General features: G+C 44.7%; 1 protein-coding gene across 2 annotated transcripts; it reads right to left on the bottom strand.

The window, feature by feature from the left end:
• Positions 1 to 1,817: 1,817 nt before the first annotated feature.
• taf5l (TAF5-like RNA polymerase II, p300/CBP-associated factor (PCAF)-associated factor) lies at positions 1,818 to 9,801 on the bottom strand. 2 transcript variants are annotated; one of them, XM_080462758.1, is made up of 5 exons: positions 9,619 to 9,801; positions 8,969 to 9,110; positions 8,018 to 8,122; positions 5,142 to 5,905; positions 1,818 to 4,626 (listed from the first exon to the last, which is right to left on the bottom strand). In XM_080462758.1, exons 2-5 carry the CDS (start codon positions 9,105 to 9,107, stop codon positions 3,829 to 3,831), a joined length of 1,806 nt encoding a protein of 601 aa, XP_080318884.1. In that variant the 5' UTR covers positions 9,108 to 9,110; positions 9,619 to 9,801; the 3' UTR covers positions 1,818 to 3,828. The 2 variants fall into 2 exon arrangements, with proteins under 2 accessions (XP_080318884.1, XP_080318885.1); XM_080462759.1 differs by having other exon boundaries at positions 2,528 to 4,626; positions 9,605 to 9,798.
• Positions 9,802 to 10,564: the final 763 nt, after the last annotated feature.

The raw sequence follows: 10,564 nt of genomic DNA on the forward strand, positions 1-10,564 counted from the left end.
GTCTCACTCCACAATATCTGCTGTAACGTATGCGTTTCATTATTTGGTTTATGTCTTCTCAAAGTTCTTGAAAATTAGGGACTTGTTGACGTATGGGTAGGTTTGGTACGACAGGTCTTAACATATACCAATTTTTCTTCTTTCCTAAGTTAAAAAGATCTGTACTATAATGATAACTGATTATAGGCAGACTGTCAAACATGAGGCCTGTAGGCTAAAACCTGCCTACAAGAGCCTCCAATCCAGCCAAACCACCAAGGAAATTGTAAAAATCACAAAGAAATCAAAGATTTTTGAACAAATATCTTCAGAGTAGCAGACTCGACACAACACTGAGACCGAGCTGAGATATCAGTAATGCTGCCGTGAAGGCTCGAAAACTAGTGTTAGTCCCAAAGCCGTACTGTCAGGGTGGGTTTGTAAAAACATGCAGAATACAACAGTTATTGAAGACATTTCACTGTATTTTCCACCACAATGATCTATTAATATTGGATTTATGTTGACATTGTAGTCATTTTCTATAGCAATTATCCATTTTTTGTGAAACTATAGACTTTTTTTTAATCACATATACTCTTGGACACAACAAAGAAAAAAAACTTAAATATAAAGGTTATTATGGCACTATTTTACCAGTCCAGCCCACTCAAGCTGAAATTGTTCTGTATGTGGCAACTCAACTAAAACGTGTTTGACAGCCTGAATTCTTGTGTACAATCAGCTAACTTCTTTAAACATGATTGAAAAACCCTTTGATAAAAAACATTAACCAGATTTTCTGAGGGTCACGCCACAAGTTTCTCCCCTGCACACACAATTCAAACACAACTTCAACCTCAGCTTCTGTTTTATGTCTTTCTGACATACTCTGGCAGCGATTTCTCCCCTAATATTCCAACATACTGTATAATTAACCTCAGATTACACAATGCTACACCAGCCACTGAAAATGCCCTAATTTTAATGTCTTTACATGTTTTTTCCAAAATCGACAAATCGAGGCTTGAAGACACAAAGATGAACGAGGTAGACAAGATCTAAAATGATCTACAACACGTAGATGTAGTTTGTGCTCAGAGGCCTGTTGTCTCAGTCCTGGTCCATGGTCCCCGAGGATGGTTGCACGTCTCGGAGCTCTTCTCGATGGCTTTGAGGCGTTCCTGCTTCGCCTCTGCTGTCAGACGCCAGGCCGCCAGGTGTGACAGCCACATTCCTGCCGACCCGTCACTGGATTCCTGTCATAGCCGAGTGTGAGTTCACATTACACAGCAGCGTGTGAGCAGATGTGTAGATTTGTTACAGTCAAAATGCTGGTGACCTTTAATCAGACCAAAACCAGAGAGAATCCCGCTGCGTGATCGAGCTGAGCAGCATCCTCTGCCCGTCCACCATCTTCAACACCTTCCAAATTAGATGCGTCTGGTTATTTTCTCACCATTTTCAGAATTGTAGGACACCTTCTCCCTTACTTCTGCCGTCACCTCCATGGAAAGGCAAAGAAAAATGTCACAACTATCAGAGTGACAGAGGGGGGTGAACTCAACAAGTAAGTAACACAGAACAAGTAAAACAAGACGCCACATTTGACATCTCCTCCTCCACAGTAAAAAACAATGGCTGACTTCCTGGTTAAATTCATTCATTCATGTCCTGCAGACAGCAGCAGTAGCCGTCGTCTCCTCTGGTTCAGCGACACGAGAACCGAAACGGCATCGTTTACGATATCAAACTTTTACCAATTTGATCTATTAATACTTTATAAGCATGCATATTTATGTATTAACTCTTCAATAATAAACAAGACCTTCCAGATACCTTTCACAAGATTTTATTTCTGTCATCATTAGTTCACTCCGCCGCCAACGAGGAACCAAGACTTTCAGTTTCCACTTTGTCGTACCTCAAAGCATCAACTTCTCCAACTCCGGACTAGTCAAATAAAATGCTTCCCACTTTGGCATCTTTAAGGTTGAATGATTTAAATGTGTTGTCCAAATAGTATTTAAACAACTCCATTATGTTGATTGTTTTTAACTTCTTTGTTTTCACTGCTGGTTGTTCCTTCATTTATATTTTCATTAAGTTATTGTTTATCATTAGGCTTCTATCCTCTCCTGCAGTTTGGTTACATCATCTTTTAATTCTGTTGTATTATTCTTTTGTGCAAATATAAAGAAATATATTCCCTTTTGTGATTAAGATTCTATGTGAATAAAATCTTGTTTTTATATACTTTGCATACGTTTTGTTGCACAAGTATAAAAAGCTGCACAGAAAACTTATTGACCTTTTCTGTCCTCAATATGATCAAATCCATATGTCCTAGTTGCTATTGTACTTGTACAAACTTAAACTTTTTATCTTTACGTTGTAGGAACAGAAAGTAATATTGTTATAATTACATCCAGTTGTAAAGAAATGTTTTATCCTCCACTTCATCTTTGTCTCAATCAAAAACCATAAAACAGAAGAAGGGAAATTATCACCTGAAACAAATGCGTTTGACAACAAATACAAAATACGTGGAGTTCAAATAAATTCTGTTATTTATTTTGGCCTCGGAAACAGAAAGAAACAAAACTTCAACAGTGATTAAAAAAAACAAAAACAAAACAATCTAAACTTCCAGACTGGAAATCAAACAGCCAGACTCGGTAGGAAACCATCCAGGAAGATGAACTCTTTGTTTTTAAGCCCTACTTCAGCCAAATATTACAAAAATATATTTACACTTTTTAAGCATTGCACAGTTACTGACACAGAAAAACGTCCCGAATATTAAACTGTGACGAGTTTAATACTGAAAGAGCCTCTCAGCTTCCACACGGACACGGAAGCTTTTCTGCACACTCTCGACATGCTTTCTTTTAGAAAAGACAAAAGTCTTTAACAGAACTAATCTAACCCAGCCAGGGCTCCAGCAAATCAGAGTTCCACAGGAGAGTGCTTGAGCCTTTTTCCACAGGTACGACTGTGGAGCATTAACTTTACTGAACTGATGAGAAACACCGGAGATTTGGGACTCTGGGGCTGAAGTTTGGCAGTGATGAGGCGACTCGGATGAATGCACTTCTGTGTGAATGAACTTTGAAAGTTACTAACTTCTTCACGTTGGAGTCCATCGGGTCAGGTTTCTCCACAGATCCACTTCACTGAGAGGGGAAACGGATCTCTGTGACAAAGTCCTCAAGTAAAGTTCACCTACCAAAAAGACTGATGGGAATCATGACGGTCGTCTTTAATTTAAAAAAAGAGAAAAAAAAGAAAGAAATATCGGTAATGAGCGCCCACGTTTGGCTTCCTGAGCCCATGTCCCTTTTACTCCAAATGAAATCAAAAGTGCTCATATTGAGGCTGAAGTGGAAGGCCGGCGGCGTGACGGAGCAGACGAAAGACGCAGAACAGAAGAAAGAGCGGCTGAGAAATAAAGCATGGAGTTTTCAAAGTGCAGAAGAACAACAAGCCTTCACCCATTCAGGGCCTGTCCTTTTTTTTTTTTTTTTTTAAAGTCTCCTTTACATCTTTAAATAAAATGTGTTATTTCTTCACTGTAAGAGGAATTCAACCTGCTGCTCAGCGCTCCCTTACACTTTATAAACCGCAGCGCTCATCCTGCTTCATCACGCTTCACCATTTCTGTGCTTCCTCCAGTCGGAAGAGACACTTTCTCTGGGTAAAAGTGACGTTTGCTGACTATTGTCTTCACATGAGAAATGGACTTGATGGCAATTCTGTCTGAATAACGAGCCAGCGCTGCTTTTTGAACTTATGAGACAAGGGAAAAAAAAGGAAAAGGAAGAAGCAAGTGGGCACAGTGAAGCGGGGTTACTGCTCCGCCTTCTCCTGAGCGCTGCCGGTCACCAGCAGAAGGTTGCAGGCCATGAACTGGACGTTGAGAACATTGCTGGTGTTCCCGGTGTACAGGCCCACCAGCTCGCTGGACGAGCCATCGGCCGGCGTCCCACCGTGCGAGCTGCGGATGTCCCACACCCGCACAGAGTTGTCCATGGAGGAGGACGCCACCAGGCAGCTGTCCGGGCTGAAGGACAGGCTGCTGACGCTGTCCGTGTGTCCCCGAAGGTCTTTGAACAGAGTCCCCGACGCCAAGTCCCACAGCTTGACACGCTGGTCCTCGCCGGCCGACGCCAGGTACTTCCCGTTAGGCGAGAAGGCCAGCGAGAGCACGGGGCCGCGGTGGCCCGTGAAGAGGCGCACTGACGCCCCCTGCTGGGTGCTCCACAGGCGCACGGTCTTGTCCGTGGACCCGGTGGCCAGGTAGTTGGAATTGGGGTGGAATTTGACGCAGTCCACGTCAGAGAGGTGGCCAGCGTAGAGCCGCAGCGGGTAGGTGCGGGAGAACGTCCAGAGGCGCGCGGTGCGGTCGTGCGAGCCGCTGGCGAAGTAGAGGCTGCAGGGGCTGACGTCCACGTCCCACACCGGGTAGGCGTGGCCGCGGTACAGTGTGGTGTTGGTGAAGCTGCCCATGTCCCAGTAGCGAATGGTGGTGTCCTCGGAGCAGGACAGCAGGCCTGAGCTGTCTGTGAGGAAGGCGGTGCGAAACACGGGGCCGCTGTGACCTCGCAGGGTCTTGATCTCACTGCCTGAGCCGTCCTCTTCGTCCACCTGAGAGAAAACACAGCAAAGACGGCTTTTATCACTCTCCCAACTCTGATGTTCGTCCCAAACACAAGAAAGTCATTTCCTTAAAATGACTTTCTTTAATTAATTATTAAAGAAATTATTATTATTATTTTTTTAATACTCCCAGTCTTATAGTCAATACTATTAAGGTTGAGGTTCATCGCTAAAAGAATCCAATTCCTCATCTATCCATACGAATGCCGGCTACTCTCAATTCTGTTAAGGTTTATAGCATATTGTTCTCTGTGTGCATGTATGTGTGGTTTTATTCATCACTCCTCTGCTTAAAGCTCCTGTCAGACATCCTCAAATATTTACACCTCTGGGAACTGTAGTCGTTGCAGATAAATCTGAAACCCACAGTACAAAGCTGCATCAGTGAAGTTTATGATCTTCATTTTAAACACTGGAGTGAATAGATTTTTTTTTTATGATTTGCCATGTAATTATTAAAAATCTTTATGGTTTATAATAAACCTCTTGAAGAAGATACCCACCTCCTCCTCCAGCACGTCACACGCCAGGCGGATACGTGACACATCGGCCTGATGCGGCCTGGCCTTCAGTTTTCTGGCTCGGAGGCTCCACAGCTTCACCGTGGAGCTGTCGAAGCCGGCGGCGAGCAGGCGGCTGTCAGCGGAGACCTCAGCCGTGTTCAGCATCTGCTCCGTGTGGTGGAAGGCGTAGAAACAGACGGTGGTGAGCGAGGGGGGGCCCTCTCGCACTTTCTTGATGCAGTCCTGCAGAGCGTCCAGTGCTGCCTCGCTCTGCGGAATCACCGCCGGGACCTCTACCCCCTCCCTGCCGTCCATCCCATCCACACCCGCCCAGGAGGAGGAGGTGGAGTTGGGGGCGGTGGTTGGCCCCCCGGCTACTCCGTAGAGCTGGTAGTCGGTTCGTCTCAGGGCGGGGACCTCCAGCTGTAGGTGTGAGCTGAGCGTCCTGCAGAGGGCGCTGTTGTCCTCGCTCTGCAGGTAGCGCAGCAGGTAGTTGTAGGCCGGCTCCGTCAGGTAAACCACGTACTTGTGTTCCAGGAACGCACTCAGCCGGGGGTTGGCTGACACGTCCTGAGCAGTGAGAACGTGGCGCAGCTGCTCAATGGTGGCCCGCTGCTCGCTGTCCTGAAGAAAGGCACCGTGGAAACGACTGTAAAAACCATCGACCGCCCCCTTCAGGCCGCAGCGCACCATGTCCAGATGGAGGTAGATGAAGAGGGGGTAGAGGATGCAGCTCACCTCCTTCGCCCAGGAAACATCTGCCTCTGTTTGCAGGAGACAATCACAAGGTTTCACACGGCCAACAAATAGCCAAAGAATCTGGCAAAGCAAAGTGGAAGGAGACTCGTCTTTAAAGTCATTTACTGTGTTTACTAGCAATGCACGATATTGGATATGTGCCGATATTTTGAAAACAAAACATCGTCAATTACCGATGCCAATATCGATACAATCCGGAGTCAACAAGTGCGTTGGCACATCAAAATCATGCGTCTACAGGATTTGTCAATTTTCTGCTTTCCATTCATTGTCAACATACAACGCACCGAGTTGCATGCTGGGTGCCGTGCGGCGCCGTTGCCCCGGAGCTGATTTGCATAATATTGAGTCCAGTCAACTTTATGCAAATAAGGTGTATATTGAAACTTTTGTGGAAGGTCTTAGTGGAACCAAAACGAGGATTCATTTTTCACCTGAAACGTTTTCAGAAAAACATTTAGCTGAACTGTTTTAGTATTAAAAGACAAAGTTTTTACCTCTTGGTTTGGTTTTAACTCAGCAGCCAACAGGAGCAGACAGCCCCTGAGACAATACATTCAGGTGCAACACGAGCCGTGTTATGTGCTAAAGAGTCTCAGGGCTCACAAACCAGCGATGCCACATGATTAAAGTGTGACTGATATGCAGTAACAGCGAGCTGGAGAGTGGAGCAGCACACAGCGAGTTTGTTCCCAGGGGAGAGTGTAGACCAGGGGTCACCAACCTTTTTGAAACAGGGAGACTTCATAGGTACCGAGTCATGCGAAAGGGCTAACAGATGAGTATCAATAAAAATGATGTCTAACTATAGGCAAACTGAGCAATTTTGTGATTTCAGAGTGTGTTAAACTATGTGAAGACACTGATCATATTAATAGTTTCACACAACAATTATCAACAATGACTTATTGAGGTGGGAAATAGATAATATCAATATTCAACACTTTATTTCTATTAATCTCAGGGTATATTATTATTTAACCAGTGCATATACATATATGCAGTGGTTCAAGGTTTTTAGAACCGTGAGCGGTGTGGCTTCAGGGTCATTCAGTTGTTGCGTAGTTCCTGATTCTTTAATGTTAAGTGAATAATTGCTGCCGTCTGTGACAGTGAAGAGGAAGTGAAGGACCTTCGTCAATGTTGTTCGTCCACACAGCGCACCACGGATCTAAACTCATAATTTATTTTACATGAAGTTTAGATCCCTGTTTATGAAACATATTTTTAATTATTCTATTTTTAAGATAGTCATTTCTAAATTTATATGCATGCAAGTCTGATTAAAAAAGATTAGCAACAGAATAAAATTACATTTTAGACACAACTCACTCGTGAGTTGTGTTATTTCTAGAACAGGCTTGCGGGCGACTCATGTGGTCCTTGGGGGCGACCTGGTGACCCCTAGTGTAGATGCTAGTGTTGCGTTTGAAAGAAAGCCTCTTCAGATGCGAAGCATTTCCACGCAAGAGAAAATCCCCCCTGTGGACAAGTACCAGACGGCCATCATATGATGACAGCTTTCTATATTATACCCTGACGGCCTTGCGTGCTCATTTCTCTCTCAGCTGCATCAAAAATGTAAAAATCTAACCACACTCACAGTCGCCACTAAAAGTGGAGTTGCGGACGGTTTTACATAGTGTTTCCAGGGTGAAATTGTGGGGGGGGGCTTTTCTGCAGCAGGTGGACTACGCGCGCGCACTCACTCACACAGCCCTGTGTGCAAGAATTTCCCGCAATATGAAAGACAGATTTGCGGGAATTTATGAAAATATGCGCAATTCATGCAATCCCACAGTGAAATTTAGAACCTGCCGACGTTGTGGTGATATCGTGCATCTCTAGTATTTATGCATTTTCTTTTTTTAATATTATAAATGACATCTCTGAGAGGATCCCACACAAAAACAATAAAACATACGGTTGGCAAAACATTATAAAAACATACATAAGAGGCAAATTCTACGACAATATTAAAATGCAAGATTAGCAATGCTGCCTTTATGTTGTAAGGGTTATGGTATTCTCACACTGCTGTGTCTCTGGTAACAGTACGCCACACTCCTTTGGAAATAAAATCAGTTCAACGAGCAGAGAAACTGTGGGTGTCATACCTGAGAGAAAGGACCGCAGCCGGGAGAACTGAGTCTCGTACTGCTGTGGATCAGACTGGCAGGGCGCAGCAGAGACCACGTTGGGACAACCCGACTCGGTCTGCACTGCTCAGTGGGAGAGGAGACAGACAACAGAGAGACGCTCATCTGAGTGCAAGTGAAATATCACCTTTCCTGAACTGCATGCAGCTTATTTCAAATGGGTTTACTGATAAAATCCTGAGTTTGCACCAGTTAGCAGTGGATCTGAGCTGCAAGTAGAGAGGTGATCCAAACAGTACACATGAGTTGCTTAATGACAGGGAGGATTGGGAGTGTATGTTAGGTATTCTTTAAACTGTTACCATCATTACAACAGAGCTTTCTGCAAAGACAGAAGTCAGGAACTATGTTTTTCTTTTTTGTTACCAGAAGGATGAAATAAAATAAGTGAGATAAGATTCACAAAAACTTTATTTACAGTTTGGTATAAACTACTAAAAATGACTAAAATAGTTCTTGTATTCCAAGATGGAGACCAAATGATTAACTTTTAGTTGACTAAATTAAAATGCGATGAGACTGATCAAATGTGATTCAAAACGAACAAGCAATGAATAAAATTGGCTCGAATCATGAAACTGAAGATGATGATTCCTGCAAAAGACTGATTTTCAAATACACGACCGATGCCGTTTGCACAACAAAGTTTAAGTGAAAATCAAGAGTTCAATTTTGTTTTCGGTGTTTGTATGAACAAAACCAAAGTCACATTTTCCCCCAAATGTATGCATGTGTCTTGTTTTAGGCGCATATGACTTCATTACAAAACCAACCAATAGTTCCAACTAGAGGCCTGGCATGCCAACTACATAGTTTTCAGTGTTTCTGCTTTTTCCCTGGAAACGGGCATCATTTTAAAAATGTTGCCGTGTAAACGGGGCCTAAATCCTTCTTGTGCAGTCTGCTCACCTGTGAGGCTGGCGGCCATCTCTTCAGGGGACTGGAAGAGCTTGGCTCCCTTCAGGGAGCCATCAGTGTCCACATACTGCCTCCTCTTCAGGTACTGAGTCACAGCATACTGGATCTGCTCAGTGCGAACTCGCTTCATGACCTGAAAAGGAGAGCCAGGGGGTCAGTCAAGAGGCCACACCTGCACATCACCTGAAGCACTGTGGTGATGAGGACAAGCAGAACAAACTGCGACACTGGCAGTTTCATCTAAATCTGTCACACACACACACACACACACACACACACACACACACACACACACACACACACACACACACACACACACACACACACACACACACACACACACACACACACACACACACACACACAAACTCCTCTACTCAGCATCCTCACAGGCGCTAACTGCCGAGCAATGCAAGGAAAATGCAAATATTTCCCCAAAACACATGCGAACATCCACCGTGACAGTGGCGGTATTAAAAACAGCAACACGTGGTGCTCTAAACGCCCCTCGACAGTGAATGAAGCCTTTACAGGGCTGTCAGGTGTCCAGATTAGAGGCGGGTACCGAGCTAAGTGGCTAGGTTAGCCGTGGAGGGCCCGGCGGCTTGGACTTTGAGCGGGATTCACTGTTTTCAACTCACTGCATATCCCGGCGTTTCTCTCCGTCCTCGGTTACTGTGTCCACACCGACAGAGTCACAGGGCATCCCGGGTTCGAGGTGAAGCTACGCCGCGTCCTCTCGGTGCTGCTCCATCGTGGTTGTCCGCCCCCCGCTCAGCCTCCATCAAACCCACCATGCTAGGCTAACTCCTTCTTCTCTCGGCGGGGAGGGGCAGCGCGAGCTACCCGAAGATCCACAGCGACACCCAGTGGACATGTACGGCAGGTGGCGCTGATAGAATAATAAAAAAGGAAACACACTAAAGATGATATACATACAAACACATAGAAATATTTTTTAAAAATTATGTTTTTTTAAAATAGAATTAAAGATACAAATTAAATACTAGTGATAAATATGGATGAAAAAAGGACGACAACGTCATACATACCAATAAGAAAATTACGTATAAATGTGTATAAACATCTTTTGGGCCACACGGTTGATGTTGCAGTAGTAAAAGCTCTTGTCTCACAGCGAGAATGTCCCAGTTCCAATATTGGCCAGGTCTTTCTGTGTGGAGTTTGCATGTTCTCCCCATGTGTTCATGGGTTTCCTCCGGTTACTCCAGTTTCCTCCCACAGTCCAAAAACATGCATGTGAGGTTAACTGGTGACCATAAATTGCCCCCAGCTGTGAATGTGAGTGTGTGTGGTTCTCTGTGACAGGCTGCCAGCCTGTCCGGAGTGTATCCTGCCCTCGCCCATAGCTCCCTGGGATCTCCTCCACTACCCACTGCTCCACTATGCAGCCCCAATAGTTATATAAACACTATTAGTCATTGTGTGAATATAGCTTTTTGACGATGGATCATCGCCTGCTTTAGACTAAGTGAAAATGGCCAACAGCCCACTGAGCAAGCAATGCCCGTAGACGTCTAAGACAAGTTGAAATCCCATCCATCTGTCCAGGCCGTAATCTGGACG

Source organism: Lipophrys pholis (assembly GCF_963383615.2).
Source record: "Lipophrys pholis genome assembly, chromosome: 5".
NCBI lineage: Eukaryota > Metazoa > Chordata > Actinopteri > Blenniiformes > Blenniidae > Lipophrys > Lipophrys pholis.